The sequence below is a fragment of the Heterodontus francisci genome, chromosome 14, assembly GCF_036365525.1.
Source record: "Heterodontus francisci isolate sHetFra1 chromosome 14, sHetFra1.hap1, whole genome shotgun sequence".
Lineage (NCBI taxonomy): Eukaryota > Metazoa > Chordata > Chondrichthyes > Heterodontiformes > Heterodontidae > Heterodontus > Heterodontus francisci.
The window spans coordinates 91160131-91179888 of NC_090384.1; the positions used below are offsets into that span (position 1 = coordinate 91160131).

A 19758-nucleotide genomic window follows, 5' to 3' on the forward strand; every position below is an offset into this window, starting at 1 on the left:
AAACGACCACAACTTTCTCACACCCCCAGGACCCTTCCCCTCAAGCCCTCCCCCCTCAGACACTCCCAATCCCCGGAATCTCTCTATTTACCCCCACACGGATCCTTGCGACACTCTATTTCCTTCAATGCTCCGGAATTTACCTCAGAACTGGTGTCCTGCCACTCCATCCCCTCCTCCCTCCGCCGCCGTCCCTACTTCCTGGCCAACGCGCGCTCGGTTGGTCCGTTGTCATCCTCCCGCTCGACGCACGGCGCCTTACGTCATGGCGCATCCACCTGCGTCGCACCGTCACTGGCCTGGCCGCAAAGCTCCCCGCAGACACACACCTAATTGGCTGAGGGAGCAGCCCCGGAGCATGTATCAATAAATATCACAGCAGGTGCAGTGCCAATGGAGCATCTTTGACATCAGCCTGGTGAAGGGTCACAGACCTGAAACGTTCACTCTGTTTCTCCACACAGATGCTGCCAGACCTGCTGAGTATTTCCGGCACTTTCTGTTCTCATTTCAGAGTTCCAGCATCTGCACTATTTTGTTCTTATTACAATTCCAAGTACCCCCTGCCTCTGGTGCAGTGCACCACCAGTGCAAAACAAAATGAATATGCATGTGTCAAGTGTTGTCATGATTGGATTTTCATCATCGACAAGCCCCATCTGCCCTCTCATGTGTATGTAAAAGATTTCATGGCACTATTTCGAAGAACAGCAGGGGATTTATCCCCAGTATCCTGGCAAATATTTATCCCCCAATCAACATCACTGAAAACAGATAGTCTGGTCATTTATCACATTGCTGCAAATTGGCTGCTGTGTTTACTACATTACAAGAGTGGCTACCCTTTAAGAATACTTCATTGGTTGTAAAGTGCTTTGGGCGTCCTCTGGCCCTGAAAGTCACGATATAAATGCTAGTCTTTTCGCTCAGTGTCCTGCACTTCCCATTGGTAGCAGAAGGTTTCAAGCAATTTAAAAATTTTGAGTTAGCCTACTCAAAAAATGCACTGTCCATTCCAAATCAGATGATTAGTTATCTAAGCACAGAGTTAGGTTTGGGTATCATGCAAGGGAGCTGGCAGTTTCAGGTGCCTCATACAATGGTCATTCCTCATGTGTGAGCATTTGCAGACTATTGGACTATGGGGGTATCACAGTTTGATGTATATATATGCACTGTGTGACAAGAGTTCAGAATTGACACCAAGTAAAGAATAAAATTTGTATGTTTTTAATGGGGAGTAGTTGAAGGAAATGGCATGGATGCATTCAAGGAGAAGCTAGACAAGCACATAAGGGAGAAAGGAATAGAAGGATATATTTTTGAAGATGGGTAGGAGGAGGCCCATGTGCAGCATAAACACCAACATGGACCTGTTGGGCCAAATGGCCTGTTTCTGAATTGTTAAAACTTTGTAAAAGTAGCAGATAAAATACAATATGGTATCTTAGTTTGGGACTGTTTTCAACAAAATGAGGTGATAGTGGGTGATTTGATAGGATTGTCTAAAATTATGAAGGGATGGAACAGAGAAGATAGAATCTCTATGATTGTGAGGTTTAAAAGATGGCAACATAGATATAAGATTGAATTAAAAAGATTTAGGACAGAGAGCAGGAGAAACATTTTTTTACACAGAGGGTTGAGAGGCTGTGCAATGAACTACCAAAGTCAGTGATTGAAGCAGAGACCATGCTAAAATTGAAGAATTGGTTACACTGGTGGTATAACCAACCTTGCTGAAGGAGAAAGGTGAGGGGGAACAGATCGACAGGGCCATGTGTGCTTCAGAAAGGAAAGAGCAGATTTAGGGTGGCACTGTCGGTCAGAAAGGAAGGATCTAGGGATTGGTATAATGGGTTAGTCTGGAAAGTAGAAAAGGAAAAAAATATTCAATAGTAGCAAAATCAAACAGGTCATACTAGGTTTAGTAATGAGTCAAAATTAGTTAATAATCTAATAGTAAGGAAGCATTTATCCAACAGAGATCATAATAAGATCAAATTTAATGTAAGGTTTGAAAAGGAAAACTGTGAACACAGTTATTACGATTGCATATTTCAGTACAGTTAACTTTCTAATGGGATGAGACAGAGACTGTACGGCAAACTGGTTATCGGGTAGAACTACTGATGAACAGTGGGAGGTATTCAAAAATGACTTTGGCTTAATGCAGGACTAGTATATATCTTAAGGAGAAAGAGCTCTCTTTGCCAAATAAAACAGCCATGATTGATAAAACAGGTTACAGATCACATAACACTAAAGGAAAAAGCATACAGAAGTGCAAAGAATAGTGTAGATCCAGGAGACTTGGACAGACATAAAGAACAGTGAAGGAAGACAAAAAATATAGTAAGCGCTGCAAAAAGGGATACATAAAGTAACATGCAAGGCATATCAAAACTAAGAAAAGTTTTTTCAATTATATTAGAAGAAAAAGAGTAGACAAGGATAATACGGGCCCTTTAAAAACAGATGTGAGTAATATTTTAAATGAAATTAGGAAATGGCAGACTTGTTGAACAATTACTTTCTGTCAGTCTTCACAGTAGAGGAAGAGGATAATATGCCTGACATTCCGGGGAAACTAATAATGTATCAAGGACTGGAACTTACTAAAGATAATGTAAGCAAGAGAACAGTATTAGGGGGGAAATGGCAATAAAGGCTGTCCAATCCCCGGGACCTGATGGTTTCCACCCAAGGGTTTTGAAGGCAGTAGGTCAGAAAATTGCAGATGCTTCATCCATTATCTTCCAACACTTTATCGATTCAGGAATTATCCCCTTAGATTGGAAAATTGCAAATGTAACTCCATTATTTAAGAAAGGTGAGAGAGAAACCAGGAAATCATAGACCAGTTAGCCTAACATCTGTTGTGGAGAAGTTATTGGAATCTATAATTGAGGGAAGAGAGACTGAGCACTTAGAGCTGACTAGAAAGAGCCAATATGGATTTGTAAAGGGTAGGTCATGTCTAATGAATCAAATTGAATTTCTTGAGGAAGTAACTAAGGTCACAGTCAAGGAATTATCTACGGATATAGTTTATATGGACTCCCAGAAGGTAGTTGATAAGGTACAACATAAGAAACTAACTAAAATTAAAGCTAATGGAATTGAAGGCAAATTATTGATCTGCTTTGGAATTTGGTGGATAGGTAGAAGATAGAAAGTAGGGATAATGGATACATACTTGAATTAGAAGGAAGTGACTAGTGCTGTCCCACAGGAACTGTGCTGGGACCTCAACCATTCACTATATTTATTCATGACTTCGATAGCACAATAGAGAGCCATATATCCAGGGTTATCAATGACACAGAAATTGGTGGCATCATCAGAAGTATAGATGGGAAGATAAAATTACAAAGAGGCATTGATAGATTAAGTGAGTGGGCAAAACTGTGGCTAGTGAATTTCAGTTCAGGTAAATGTGAGGTCATCTATTTTGGACCAAAAAAAGGATATATCTGGGTATTTTTTAAATGGTGAATATCTAGGTACAGTGGAGGTCCAAAGAGGGTAACGGATCGTCAAAATGTAGTAGTCAGGTACAAAAAAATACCAAAAAGGCTAATGGAATATTAACTTTTATATCTAAAGGGTGAGAATATAAAGGGAAGGAAGTTTTGCTTAAGCTAGACCAATCTCTGGTTAGAGCACATCTTGAGTTCTGCGGACATTTCTGGGCACCACGCCTTAGAAAACGGGTATTAGCCTCAGAATGAGTGCAGCACAGATTCACCAGAATGTTCCCAGGGCTCCAAGGGTTAGATTATGAGGAGAGATTACACAAAATAGGCTTGTATTCTCTGGAATATAGACAGCTAAGACATAATTTGATTGAGATTTTTAGAATTTTGGAAGGAATTGAGAGAGCAGATAGAGAAAAACTATGACACAGTTTTTTGAGCTGGTGGGGAAGTCCAGCAAGGCCATTTACCAGAGACGTTAGCAAACACACCTTCAGGCAAATGGTGGTAGAAGTGTGGAATTCTGTCCCACAAAAAGCAGTAGATGTTAGGTCAATTATTCATTTTTAATTTGAGATTGATAGATTTTTGTTAGCCATAGTTATGAAGAGATATGAAGCCAAGGCAGATAGATGGAGTTCGGATACAGATCAGTCATGATCTCATTGAATAGCACAACACGTTCAGAGGACTGATGGTCTAGTCCTGTTCCTTTATTCCTATGTCATCACAAAATAAAACAGAGGTGGGCATACTGCTCATGCTCCGTTATTATTATAGGAGATTTTAATCTTCCTGATGTAGGCTCGGTCCTACAGTTGGGGCAATCTGTATGTCAGAGGACTTTGTTGAAAGCAATCAAGAATATTTTCTTGAAAAACAAGTGAAGGAACCCATAAAAATGAAGATAGTATTAAATTTGATCTTATGGAATGAGGAGGGAGAAATAAGCCAAGCTGAGATAAAGGAATATTTAGGATTTATTGATCATATTTTTATTATTGAAGTTGAATTGAGGACAGTACAGGAAAAAAAAGATATAACAAATTGGGATTTAAGGAGAGTAAGCTATGAGGGGCTGAAATACTGCATGGAAAATGTAATATTGGGAGCATTCGAGAATTTTAAAATCGAAGCATTGGTGGACAGGGAGTCAATGTCGGTCAGCAAGCACCAAGGGGTAGAGTGTCATAACAGGAATCTACATCCACAATATAAAAACATATGGTCAAATACAGTTTTACAAGCAGGTTGAGGATGGAAAGGAAAGAGAGATTTTGGAGGAAAGAAATAGAGCAACATTTAATTTTTTCTCTTTTCAACATAATATTTAAGTAGCCCTCGAGATATTGTAATACTCCCAAAACACAGTCAACCAAAAAATCTAATCAAAAAAAGGAAAAAAACAGCAGATACCAGAAACCTAAAATAAAATCAGAATAAAATACACAGATACTGGAAACACACAGCATGCCTATTAGCATCTAAAAGAGAAAAGACGAGTTAACATTTTGTGTGTTGGTCCTGTCAGACAATTCTGTTAAAGGGTCTGCACCTGAAACCTCCCTGTCTTTTCATTACAGATGCTGATGAACCAGTCAATATTTTTCAGCATTTTCTGATCTTAGTTTTAATACAGCAACCATGCCTTGTGGACCTTTATTAGATTTTTCACCACACAGCAAGACATTCATTTACAGTACTTTCATACTTCAAGTTTAGCATCGGTAGGAAGTCACTTTGACTCAGCATTGATGTGAAACTTCAAAGTGTGAATTAGATGTCAATGTTCAAACCTGATCCAAAACAGAGTGAAACTGCTGCTCTATGAAGTCTCACATTGCTACATTACAATGTCCTAAACTTGTAACCTCCACCACCTTAGAAGGACGTGGGCAGCAGATGCATGGGAATATCGTCACCTCCAAGTCACACATCATTCTGACTGGAGATATATCGCTGTTCCTTCATCTCTGCTGGGCCAATATCCCAGAACTTCCTACTGAACAGCACTGTGAGCGTCCCTTCACCATGTGGACCGCAGTGCTTCAAGAAGGTAGCTCACCACCACCTTCTCCAGTGCAATTAGAGGTGGGCAGTAAATGCTACAGTGACTCTCACACCCTGAGATTATAAAGTAAAACGCTGAGTGGTGCATTTACAGTACAACTTCAGCATCACTGGGAAATCAAAGCCCTTCACATTGACACTATTGTAATGTGAATGCAGCCCGAGATATAGAAGTTAGAAGAGGCTGGGTTCTGATCATTCAGGACCAGTGTTGTGTAAGGTGTGGTATGGTGAGGTTTATACAATCAAAGTAGTCAGATCATAGGGAGCTGACACTTTTTCTGTTGCTGCTATATGTTGGATTGTAAATAAAAGTTGTGCACGGTTTAACTGGCTGGATGGTTTGAATGACCTAACTCGTGCATATGGTCCTATGTTTTAAAGTACTTCCAGTTAACGTTCCAACTTAAGCAGAAACAACTTGCTGTCATAATTGCTGGTAAGTGGCTTTTTCTTGAAATGGACGGAGGCGCGAGGTTGGCCGAGAGAATTTAGAACGAAGACTCCGGAGTTTGAATAAAAACGGGGATGAGGGAACGGTTGGGAGAAAAGATCCGCTGAAGACGAAGCGGGACGAGGAGATAAATCAGGTCACGGAGAAACAATAAAAGAAAACGTACAGACACACATACGCGCAACAGAACCAGTAGCAAGGCTGAAACGAGGAGCAAGAAGAACAAAACAAGTTTGTGTAAGTAAAAAGAGACAATATTCAAAGAGCTGAAAGAAAACATTGATAGGGAGAGAATATTGAGACGGGTATTACAACCTGGAAATGATATGACCATCTAAATGTTTTGTTTCAGTGGTTTGGTACCTCCATTAAAATGACAGTTAAAGTTGGTTAAGCATCCATAGATAATATCGAACAGTGTTAAGTTCCAGAAATTCAATATAGATGATCCTGAGGATCATTAATAATGAAGTAGTAATAAAAGACCTTTTTAAAAAATATGTATTTTCTCGTACTTGTTCTCGTTTTAAGAATTCCCTACTGCCATACTTCCTTGTGACAGAGACAGTTTGGGTTGTGGGCTTCTTCACACTTTTGGGGCCCGAGTTTAACTCAGTGTGAGTCAATGGGTTTTGAATGAGTTAAAATGTAACCTTTCTCAATGCACTTGTGCTCCATCTTCCTTTCCAACCCTGAGAAAAAGGACTTCGATTATTATGCAAGACTACAACAAGTGGCTGACCAGAGACCTGTCCAAGAAAGAAGTCATCCACTCCGAGCAGAAGTGATTAAATGTTACTTGGAGCTCAGATTCAAATTCTGGGTGTCAGAAGTAAAGGCATAGTTGCCACTCTCCACCATCCTGTTCATGCTTCTCTTTAACATTAACCTGCACACCGTTTGTACAATATTAACAGACAGATGCTCTTTCCCTTCAGATTTTTGATTTTTCTAGGCTGACCATTCAATTTAAAAACATGAGCTTGAAAAATAAATTGATGCATGAGTTGCACTTGGACACTCCATTGAAGGCGATATCAAAAGTCTCAATAGTGGGAACTGGAAAAGTTGGCATGTCGTGTGCCTTTTCTATTCTACAGCAGGTAATAACGATCACACTCATTATTCTGTGCAGCAGTTTAGTTTTTTTTTGCATTTTGTATAGGACTATGTTACTGAACTAGTAATCCAGAAGCCTGGAATAAGGGTCTGGAGACATGAGTTCAAAACCCACCATGGCAATTGGAGAATTTAAATTCAATTAATTAAATAAATCTCGAATTTAAAAACAGCAATTATTAGTAATGGTGACAACGAAACTACTGGATGTTGTAAAAACCCATTTGGTTCACTGAAGTCCTTTAGTGAAGGAAATCTGCCGTCCTTACCCGATCTGACCTATATGTGACGCTGGACCCACAGCAAAGCGGTTGACTTTTAACTGCCCTCTGAAATAGTCTAGCAAGCCACCCAGTTGTGTTCGAGAATGTACTCTGGGTGGGGGACTTCAATGTCCATCACCAAGAGTGGTTTGGTAGCAGCACTACTGACCGAGCTGGCCGAGTCCTAAAGGACATAGCTGCCAGAGTGGGTATGTGGCTTGTGGTGAGGGAACCAACAAGAGGGGAAAACATACTTGACCTCGTCCTCACCAATCTGCCTGCCGCAGATGCATCTGTCTATGACAGTATTGGTCGAAGTGACCACCGCACAATCCTTGTGGAGACGAAGTCCCGCCTTCACATTGAGGATACCCTCCTGCGTGTTGTGTGGCACTACCAGCATGCTAAATGGGATAGATTTCGAACAGATCGAGCAATGCAAAACTGGGCATCCATGAGGCGCTGTGGGCCATCAGCAGCAGCAGAATTGTACTCAACCATAATCTGAAACCTCATGGCCTGGCATATCCCCCACTCTACCATTACCATCAAGCCAGGAGACCAACCCTGGTTCAATGAAGAGTGCAGGAGGGCATGCCAGGAGCAGCACCAGGCAGACCTCAAAATGAGGTGTCAACCTGGTGAAGCTACAGCCCAGGACTATCTGCGTGCCAAACTGCGTAAGCAGCATGCCATAGACAGAGCTAAGCGATCCCACAACCAACGGATCAGATCTAAGCTCTGCAGTCCTGCCACATCCAGTCGTGAATGGTGGTGGACATTTAAACAACTAACTGGAGGAGGTGGCTCCACAAATATTTCCATCCTCAATGATGGGGGAGCCCAGCACATCAGTGTGAAAGATAAGGCTGAAGCATTTGCAACAATCTTCAGTCAGAAGTGCCGAGTTGATGATCCATCTCGGCCTCATCCTGAAGTCCCCAGCATCAGAGATGCCACACTTCAGCCAATTCGATTCACTCCACGTGATATCAAGAAACAACTGAAGGCACTAGATACAGCAAAAGCTATGGGTCCTGACAATATTCCGGCAATAGTACTCAAGACCTGTGCTCCAGAACTTGCTGTGCCCCTAGCCAAGCTGTTCCAGTACAGCTACAACACTGGCAGTTCTACCCTGCAGTGTGGAAAATTGCCTAGGTGTCCTGTACACAAAAGGCAGGACAAGTCCAACCCGGCCAATTACCGCCCCATCAGCCTACTCTCAATCATCAGTAACTTGATGGAAGGTGTCATCAACAGTGCCATCAAGCGGCACTTGCTTAGCAATAACCTGCTCAGTGACACTCAGTTTGGGTTCCGCCAGGGCCACTCAGCTCCTGACCTCATTACAGCCTTGGTTCAAACATGGACAAAGGAGCTGAACTCAAGAGGTAAGGTGAGAGTGACTGCCCTTGACATTAAGGCAGCATTTGACCAAGTATGGCATCAAAGAGCCCTAGCAAAACTGAGGTCAATGGGAATCCGGGGGAAAGCCCTCTGCTGGTTGGAGTCATACCTAGTGCAAAGGAAGATGGTTGTGGTTGTTGGAGGTCAATCATCTGAGCTCCAGGACATCACTGCAGGAGCTCCTCAGGGTAGTGTCCTAGGCCCAACCATCTTCAGCTACTTCAGCAATGACCTTCCTTCAATCATAAGGTCAGAATTGGGGATGTTCGCTGATGATTGCACAATGTTCAGCACCATTCGTGGCTCCTCAGATACTGAAGCAGTCCATGTAGAAATGCAGCAAGACTTGGACAATATGCAGGCTTGGGCTGATAAGTGGAAAGTAACATTCGCGCCACACAAGTGCCAGGCAACGACCATCTCCAACAAGAGAGAATCTAACCATCTCCCCTTGACATTCAATGGCATTACTATTGCTGAATCCCCCACTATCAACATCCTAGGGGCTAACATTGACTAGAAACTGAACTGGAGTAGCCATATAAATATCGTGGCTACAAGTGCAGGTCAGAGGCTAGGAATCCTGCGGCGAGTAACTCATCTCCTGACTCCCCAAAGCCTGTCCACCATCTACAAGGCACAAGTCAGGAGTGTGATGGAATACTCTCCACTCGCTTGGATGGGTGCAGCTCCAACAACACTCAAGAAGCTCAACACCATCCAGGACAAAGCAGCCCGCTTGATGGGCACCCCACCTACACACATTCACTCCCTCCACCACTGATGCACAGTGGCAGCAGTGTGTACCATCTACAAGATGCACTGCAGCAACACACCAAGGCTCCTTAGACAGCACCTTCCAAACCCGCGACCTCTACCAACTAGAAGGACAAGGGCAGCAAATGCATGGGAACACCACCACCTGCAAGTTCCCCTCCATGTCATACACCATCCTGACTTGGAACTATATTGCCGTTCCTTCACTGTTGCTGGGTCAAAATCCTGGAACTCCCTTCCTAACAGCACTGTGGGTGTACCTACCCCACATGGACTGCAGTGGTTCAAGAAGGCAGCTCACCACCACCTTCTCAAGGGCAATTAGGGATGGGCAATAAATGCTGGCCTGGCCAGCGGCGCCCACATCCCATGAATGAATTAAAAAAAGGACAGGCAGATTGGTGAGGACGAGGTCAAGTAGGTTTTTCCCTCTTGTTGGTTCTCTCACCACCTGCCGCAGGCAGCCTGGCAGATAATGTCCTTCAGGACTCAGCTAGTTTGGTCAGTAGTGGTGCTACCAAGCCACTCTTGTTGAAGGACATTGAAGTCCCCCACCCAGAGTATACTCTGTTGTCAGTGGTTCTTCCAAGTGCTGTTCAACATGGAGGAGCACTGATTCATCAGTTGATGGAAGGTGGTCGGTGCTAATCAGAAGGAGGTTTTCTTGCCTATGTTTGACCTGATGCCACAAGACTTCATGGGTCTGGATTCGATATTGAGGACTCCCAGGGCCCCTCCTGCTTGACTGTATACAACTGTGCCACCACCTCTGGTGGATGTGCTGCTGGGGCAGGATATAACCAGGGATGATGATGGAGGAGTCTTGGACATTGGCTGTAAGGTATGATTTGGTGACTATGACTATGCCAAGCTGTTGCTTGACTAATCTGTGAGATAGCTCTCCCAATTTTGGCACAAGTCCGCCGATGTCCATGAGGAGGACTTTGCAGGGTCAAGTGGGCCGGTGTGCATTTGTTGTATCCGGTGCCGTGTCCATTTTTATTTTTATTTAACTTTTTTTGTAGTGGTTTGTTACAACTGAGTGCCTTGCTAAGCCATTTCAGAGGGCAGTTAAAAGTCAACCACATTGCTGTGGGTCTGGAGTCATATATAGGCCAGATCAAGTAAGGATGGCAGATTTCCTTCACTAAAGGACATTAGTGAACCAGATGGATTTTTACAACAATCCAGTACTTTCCTGGTCACCATTACTGAGACTAGCTTTTTATTCCTGATTTATTTAATTAAATTTAAATTCCTCCAGGTGCTCTGGTGGAATTTGATCTCAAGTATTCAAAGCATTAGGTCAGACGTCCAGATTACTAGTCCAGTAATATACCACTATGCTACTGTGCTGTTGGTTTCAGGATAAATATTGGCCATGAATAGAAGTTGAAAGAGTAAACAAAAAGTGTAATGGTTCCCATAGAAACATTCTTTCAATTTAAAATGTTCAAAAAGTATTTTTTGCAACGGAGAAATTTTGCACACTGGTTTTCCTACCGTGTAGCAGTGTGTACATATTCTCAGCAAGGTACTTACAGGTGAGTACATTGTCAGCATACTAGTGAATTTAATTCATGTATGTTAATATACTTTTGATGCAGGACAGACAGTTTATTTTTTATTGTCTGCTACAGCCGACTTGCAGGATGTGCTGGTCATAATTACTTCTCTGCTTCAAGGAGAGCATCTCTCTATTTTAGAGCCAGTCAAACACTACTGTATGTAAAATGAGACTTGTATCAAGAGAAAGCCATAGAGTAGAATGTTTGTTCTTCTTTATTTCTATGATTTGCACACTTGCCATATCGCTGTCACCAAGCCAGTTTCTACTGGGGAAAAATGTAAATTTCCCAAACTGACACCAACCACAATTTGTATCCTCATGGCCCAGCATATCCCCCACTCTACCATTACCATCAAGCCGGGGGACGACCCTGGTTCAATGAAGAATGCAGGAGGGCATGCCAGGAGCAGCACCAGGCATGCCTCAAAATGAGGTGTCAACCTGGTGGAGCTAACCAATGGATCAGATCTAAGCTCTGCAGTCCTGCCACATCCAGTCGTGAATGGTGGCAGACAATTAAACGACTAGCTGGAGGAATAAAAGCAAAATACTGCAGATGCTCGAAATCTGAAATAAAAACAAGAAATGCTGGAAATACTCAGCCCATTTACTGTATTGGTAAACAAATCCTAAATCAGAACGTCATGAACTGGTGATATTTCTGTCTTGAAAGATGTGCAGCTGAAGGGAACATGGAGTTAAGCTTCATCTCTGGCTTCATAGGATATACCTAAGTGACACTTGAAGACGGATGCTGAGACATGCCTGCTGTATTCGGCAGGCAATCTTATAGACAATTTAAAGGAAATAAAAAATGTGCATGAGGATATGGTCTAAGGAAAATGTAAATGCTAAACTAACTAGAATAATATCAACAATATGGCATGGATTGGACTGGCCGAATGGCCTACTTCTGCACCGTAATGACTCAATGACTCTATGAATATATTTTTGATATATTGCTAGAATGTTGGCTAATGCTCGAACACAAACCTAAAACTATATTTTCCATATATACCGTATTTTGCATTTGTTTCTTCTTGTAGCATATTGCTGATGAACTGGCTTTAATTGATAAGGCGACAGATAAACTGAGGGGCGAGGCTCTGGATTTGTTACATGGTAGCCTGTTTCTAAAGACCAGAATTGCGGCAGATACAGGTCAGTGATGGGCCATGGGATTTATCATGGCCATATATAATGTAATGAACTTTTGGAGTAAAATTATGTTTCTTTTGTTATACTTTTTAACTTGCACGTCTAACAGACTCACCTATATATTAAGAATCTGTTATTGCCACACATTTCTTGCCAGTTTTTTGCATCATAAATTCCAATATCCAAATTTATAATACCTAGGTAAACTTGTTATCCTCTATGACTGTGACCATAATGTGAACTGCCTGCAGCCTTTCACACAGTTGACCACACCGTTCTCTTTCCATACCTCTCCTCTGTTCAGCTGAGTGGAATTAGCTTCGCCTCGTTGCACTCTTACTGATCCAGTCATAGTCGGAGAATCTCATACAATGGCCTCTCTTCCTGCCTCCTGCACTATTGTCTTTGGAGTCCTCCAAGGATCCATTCTTAGCCCACTCCAATTTCTCCCCGACAAGTTGCCCCTCAGTGACATCATTTGAAGATGCAACATCAGACACCCAGCTCTTTCTCATTACCACTTTCATCGACCCCACCATAGCCTCTGTGCAGACAGGCTTCTTGTCTGACATCCAGTTCTGGATGAGCCAAAATGTGCTTCAAATAAACATTGGGCAAGTCGAAGCCTTTGTCTTCAGCACACGCCACAAACTCCATTCCCTCGCCATGATTCCATCCCCCACCCTGGCCACTGTCTCAGGCTGAACCAAGCTGTTCTCAACCTATTTGACCTTGTGCTGAATAGTCAACCCCATATCTACTCCGTCACAAAGACTGCCTAATTCCACTTCCATAAAATCAGCCACTGCCTCAGCCCATCTGCTGTTGAAATATACATCCATGCTTTTGTTCCCTCTAGACACAACTATTGCAATGCTCCCTTGGACAGCTTCCCATCTTCACCGTCCATAAAGTTGAACTCATCCAAGACTCCTGTAGCTGCCCATATCCTAACTCAGACTCTCCCATTCACCCTTTAACTCTGCACTCACTGACCAACAAAGGGCTGATATAGAGGTGATGAGCCAAAGAGCCGCCTTTGAAGTGCCAATTGCTGTGGTTCTCATAGAGTCATCGAGTCAAACAGCACAGAAACAGGACCTTCGGCCCATTGTGTCTGTGCCAGCCATCAAGCACCTGACTACTCTAATTCCATTTTCCAGCACTTGGCCCATAGCCTTGTATGCGGTGGCGTTTCAAGTGCTGATCTAAATACTTCTTAAATGTTGTGAGGGTTCCTGCCTTTACCACCTCTTCAGGCAGTGTGTTCCAGATTCCAGCCATCCTCTGGGTGAAAACATTTTTCCTCAAATCCCCTCTAAACCTCCTGCCTCTTAACTTAAATCTATGCCCACTGGTTATTGACCCCTCCACTAAGGGAAAAAGATTTTTCCTATCTAACCTCTCAATGCCCCTCATAATTTTGTATACCTCAATCATGTCACCCCTCAGCCTTCTCTGCTCTAAGGAAAACAACCCGAGCCTATCCAGTCTCTCTTCATAGCTGAAATGCTCCAGCCCAGGCAACATCCTGGTGAATCTCCTCTGCACCCTCTCCAGTGCAATTACATCCTTCCTATAGTGTGGTGCCCAGAACTGTACACAGTACTCCAGCTGTGGCGTAACTAGCGTTTTATACAGCTCCATCATAACCTCTCTGCTCTTATATTCTATGCCTCAGCGAATAAAGGCAAGTATCCCATATGCCTTCCTAACCACCTTATCTACCTGTGCTGCTGCCTTCAGTGATCTATGGACAAGTACACCAAGGTCCCTCTGACGCTCTGTACTTCCTAGGGTCTTACCATCCATTGTATATTCCCTTGCCTTGTTAGTCCTCCCAAAATGCATTTCCTCACACTTCTCAGGATTAAATTCATACCTCCTATATTCACGTCTAAATCATTAATGTACACTACAAACAGCAAGGGTCCCAGCATCGATCCCTGTGGTACACCACTGGTCACAGGCTTCCACTCAAAAAAACAACCCTCGACCATCACCCTCTGCCTCCTGCCACTAAGCCAATTTTGGATCCAATTTGCCAAATTTGCCCTGGATTCCATGGGCTCTTACCTTCTTAACCAATCTCCCATACGGAACCTTATCAAAAGCCTTATTGAAGTCCATGGAAACTACATCAAGTGCTTTACCCTCATCTACACATCTAGTCACCTCCTCGAAAAATTCAATCAAGTTAGTTAGACACAATCTCCCACTGACAAAGCCATGCTGTCTATCCCTGATTAATCCCTGCCTCTCCAAGTGGAGATTAATCCTGTCCCTCAGAATTTTTTCCAATAGTTTCCCAGCCACTGATGTTAGATTCACGCGAACAATAGATGCCCCTCTACGTTGCTTTCATTGATCTCACCAAAGCCTTTGACCTCGTCAGCAGACGTGGTCTCTTCAGACTACTAGAAAAGATCGGATGTCCACCAAAGCTACTAAGTATCATCACCTCATTCCATGACAATATGAAAGGCACAATTCAGCATAGCGGCACCTCATCAGACCCCTTTCCTATCCTGAGTAGCGTGAAACAGGGCTGTGTTCTCGCACCCACACTGTTTGGGATTTTCTTCTCCCTGCTGCTCTCACATGCGTTCAAGTCTTCAGAAGAAGGAATTTTCCTCCACACAGGATCAGGGGGCAGGTTGTTCAACCTTGCCCGTCTAAGAGCGAAGACCAAAGTATGGAAAGTCCTCATCAGGGAACTCCTCTTTGCTGACGATGCTGCTTTAACATCTGACACTGAAGAGTGTCTGCACAGTCTCATCAACAGGTTTGTGGCTGCCTGCAACGAATTTGACCTAACCATCAGCCTCAAGAAACCGAACATCATGGGACAGGACGTCAGAAATGCTCCATCCGTTAATATCAGCCAACACGCTCTGGAAGTGGTTCAAGAGTTCACCTACCTAGGCTCAACTATCACCAGTAACCTGTCTCTAGATGCAGAAATCAACAAGCGCATGGGAAAGGCTTCCACTGCTATGTCCAGACTGGCCAAGAGAGTGTGGGAAAATGGCGCACTGACACAGAACACAAAAGTCCGAGTCTATCAAGCCTGTGTCCTCAGTACCTTGCTCTATGGTAGCGAGGCCTGGACAACGTATGTCAGCCAAGAGCGATGTCTCAATTCATTCCATCTTCGCTGCCTCCGGAGAATATTTGGCATCAGGTGGCAGGACCGTATCTCCAACACAGAAGTCCTCGAGGCGGCCAACATCCCCAGCTTATACACACTACTGAGTCAGCGGCGCTTGAGATGGCTTGGCCATGTGAGCCGCATGGAAGATGGCAGGATCCCCAAAGACACATTGTACAGCAAGCTCGCCACAGGTATCAGACCCACCGGCCGTCCATGTCTCCGCTTTAAAGACGTCTGCAAACGCGACATGAAGTCCTGTGACATTGATCACAAGTCGTGGGAGTCAGTTGCCAGCGATCGCCACAGCTGGCGTGCAGCCATAAAGGCGGGGCTAAAGTGTGGCAAGTCGAAGAGACTTAGTAGTTGGCAGGAAAAAAGACAGAAGCGCAAGGGGAGAGCCAACTGTGTAACAGCCCCGACAAACAAATTTTTCTGCAGCACCTGTGGAAGAGTCTGTCACTCTAGAATTGGCCTTTATAGCCACTCCAGGCGCTGCTCCACAAACCACTGACTACCTCCAGGCGCTTACCCATTGTCTCTCGAGACAAGGAGGCCAAAGAAGAAGAAGATGTTAGATTCACTGGCCTGTAATTACTTGGTTTATCCCTGCTACCCTTCTTGAATAATGGTACCACATTTGCTGCCCTCCAATCCTCTGGTACCTCTCCTACAGCCAGAGAGGATTTGAAAATTTGTGTCACAGCCCCTGCTATCTCCTCCCTTGCCTCACATAACAGCCTGGGATACATCTTGTCTGGGCCTGGGGATTTTTCCACTTTTAACCCCGTTAAAACAGCTAATACTTACTCTCTTTCAGTGCTAATATGATCAAGTATCTCACAATCCCCCTCCCTGATCTCTATACCTACACCGTCCTTCTCCCTAGTGAACACAGATGAAAAGTAATCATTTAAAACCCCAACTATGTCCTCCGGCTCCACACACAGATTGCCACTTTGGTCCCTAATGGGCCCTACACTTTCCCCGGTTATCCTCTTGCCCTTAATATATTTATAAAATGCCTTAGGATTTTCCTTTATCTTGTCTGCCAGTGTTTTTTCATGTCCCCACTTCGGTCTCCTAATGACTTTTTAAAGTACCCCCCTACACTTTCTATACTCCTCTAGTGCCTCTGCTGTTTTCAGTGCTCTGTATCTGCCGTAAGCCTCCTTTTTTTTCCTGATCCAATCCTCTATATCCCTTGACATCCAGGGTTCCCTGGACCTATTGGTCCTACCCTTCACCTTAACGGGTACATGTTAGCTCTGAACTCTCACTATTTCCTCTTTGAATGACTCCCACTGGTCTGATGTAGATTTTCCTACAAGTAGCTGCTCCCAGTCCACTTTGGCAGATCCTGTTTTATCATATTGAAATCCGCCTTCCCCCAATCTTTATTTCCGGTTCCTCGTTGTCATTTTCCATAACTACATTAAATCTTACAGTTATGGTCACTATCCCTGAAATGCTCCCCCACTGACACTTCTTCCAATTGTCCAGCCTCATTCTGCAGGATTAGGTCCAGTACCGCCCCTTCTCTTGTCGGACTTTCTACGTACTGGCTCAAAAAGCTCTCCTGTATGTATTTTAAGAATTCCACCTCTTTTAAGCTTTTTGCACTAAGACTATCCCAGTTGATATTGGGAAAGTTGAAATCCCCTACTATTATTACCCTATTATTTTTACACTTCTCTGAGATTTGCCTATATATCTGCTCCTCTTTAGGATGTGTGTAAAGCATTCTGTTTTATTTTGTCTCAAAAGGTCTCATGTACCAGAGGCTATTCGCACTGACACAGTATAATACAGGGTAAATGCTGGTTTATTTGTGCTGGTGAGGAGTGAAACAAAATTTCTGTTTCATGGCAAGTCAATGAGTATTCTGTTTACACCAAGCATTTACAATAAAAATGCAAGAGGCAAAATGTATTATGTTTTAAAAAAGATAATAACATAATTAATTAAATTAGTTTAAATCAAATAAATAATTTCCATCTGGTTCTTCTTAATATCTATTCCAAAACTAGTTCTCATGAAATTAAATTGTGTTCTCTTGGACCCACTGTCCTGGTTTAATTAGTAATATCTAGGTTAACATAACCATATATCATGTAACATTTTAAATACCAGTGAGGTTCCCCCCAATATTCTTTCTATGTTGTAGAGCTGAAGCCTACATAATTTTTCTTCATAGCCCATCTTCTTTACTCTTGGGATTAGTCTCATTGCTCTTCTCTATACTGTCTCCAGTGCTTGTATGTTTTTAATGACAAAGCAACCTAGAATTGGAGAGCCCTGGCACAACCTCTGGAGATTGTTCTTGCTGTTTCTTTAAGCATTCTATTTACTTCTTTGATTGCTTTGACGTGTTGTGCTGACATCAAAAGTAGTGAAACAACCATCACCCAGGTCCCTTTCGAAGACTCCCTCGGCCCAAACTGAACAGTTGACATGGTGACAAGTCCCCTGGAAGATGGAATGAGTAGAAGAAAGACATCCATTCCATGGCCTCAATGGTTGCTAGGCAATCTGTTATTTTAAAATGCTATGATTTGTTTTTGCTGTGAAAAACTATTTTTCACCTGTCATTCAGCAGGTTTTTGTATCATATCGTCATCCATAATATATGGTCGTAGTTTGGTGATTATTTTTTCTGGGTAATCCTGTAACATCATTAATTGTTATGGATATTCCTATCACAATGCTCATGGTACAGTGTTCAATTATAGTATTTCTCTCGAATAGTGGGAAGTGGCATTCATTGGGAAAATAAAAAGGGAAGGGGAAACTTGGATGAGAAGTGGTACAATTCCCTAAGAAGAGGTGTGATGAGACGCAAAAAGACAATCCCTCTTGGAAAACCTTTAGTGGAGGACACAGACATCTCTTCTGAGATTCTTTTTGTTTGAATGGAGAATAGATGACAAAGCAGATTATTGACACCTTTTAATAGTTTAGTTTTCATTTCTTTTTAATTCTCTCCTTCCTCATCCTTCACCTTTAGCCAATGGCTTCAGCTTGGAGTATGCTTCCGTAGGTGCTGGGTACTCTCTAGTCAAAGAGGTTGGTTTTATGGAGCATCTTCAAGGAGGAAAGAGCAGAAGAGAGGTGGAGGGAGGGAATTCCAGAAATTAGGTCCTTTGCAGCTGAAGGAATGGCTGCTAGTGGTGGACCAATTAAAACTGAGGATGCTCACAAGGCCAGAATTGTAGAAGCACAGATATCTTGGAAGCTAGGGCTGGAGAAGATTACAGAGCTAGGGAGAGGTGAGACCATGGAGGGATTTGAAGACAAGGATGATGGTACTTTATGTGGGTCCAGCCAGATCGGCTGGTAAATGGCTAGACCAGTTGTTCGCCATATTGGATGATACAATCCTGCCCAGGCTCGTCCAGGGACCGTGAGAGGAGATTTGTGTGTTCACATAAGCAGAAATGCCATCCATGCCAGTGACTCAGCTGGAGTGGCCAAGACAGCGTCCCTAGGACTTAAGGGAATGGAAATGAGGGCTGTATGGTGAATAGCCAGGGTGAGTAATGGTTTTAATGGGGACTAGGCATCAAAGGTGGAAGTGAGAGTGTGGTTTAGCAGGTTGGTAGCTGCAGAAATGTTCTGGTGAATGGAGGGCCAAAGGCTAGACAGTTGGAATTTTGAAAGTACAGTTATAAGTGAATTGGAGACAGTTCTTTCCTAGTTGGGAGGTGGAAAGGTGATGTGGTTGGAGAGTGATACAAGTGGTCAGAGATGACCATATCTGTGATCGACATGATGGAAGGAGTGAGGTCACATGAAATGGCAAGGCCAAGGGGGTGGCCGTGAATGTGTGTTGGAGAACTTACTTGGAGCAAGCGATTTAAGGGAGGATAGGAGGGCAATGAACTAAGAGGAGAGAGAACATGACATATTGAGAGGGAGATTTAAATCACAGAGGATAAGAAGTCCTTCAGTGCAGAGGGGATATCTCAGTGAAAAAAATTTCTTGGTACTTGGGTGGGTGGTAGAGAACGAGGAGAAATGGAATAAGGTGAGATGCTCAAATGAGGATAAAGTGCAGAGGAGTAGCTTGATAGTGACCAGGAGCTGAAACCCAGACCCATTTCTGCCTTCCTAACTCAGGGATACTAAGGCCCGATTTAGCTATTTCTGGTGCCCTACTCACGACTCATTTATTTTCATTTATTGTGATTGCATTTATATAGATTGTCAAGTCAAGCATCTTAGTCTGAGTGTCCTAACAATTCAATTGCTGAGTGAAGGACAATATGAAAATCCATTAGGGAACCAGGCAACCCTTGCCAGTGGGT

General features: G+C 43.2%; 2 protein-coding genes across 2 annotated transcripts in view; one reads left to right on the top strand and one right to left on the bottom strand.

Annotated features, from left to right (window-relative positions):
- LOC137377150 (palmitoyltransferase ZDHHC13-like) overlaps positions 1-242 on the bottom strand; it is a 57866-nt gene extending 57624 nt beyond the window's left edge. The window contains exon 1 of the mRNA XM_068046526.1: positions 144-242. Coding sequence (XP_067902627.1) covers positions 144-170 — 27 coding nt within the window. The 5' untranslated portion in view covers positions 171-242. The remainder of the gene's footprint in view (positions 1-143) is intronic.
- Positions 243-6980: 6738 nt separating this feature from the next.
- The window catches only part of LOC137377341 (L-lactate dehydrogenase A chain-like), a 44880-nt gene continuing 32102 nt past the window's right edge, over positions 6981-19758 (top strand). Inside the window, exons 1-2 of the mRNA XM_068046922.1 lie at positions 6981-7106; positions 12189-12303. Coding sequence (XP_067903023.1) covers positions 6981-7106; positions 12189-12303 — 241 coding nt within the window. The remainder of the gene's footprint in view (positions 7107-12188; positions 12304-19758) is intronic.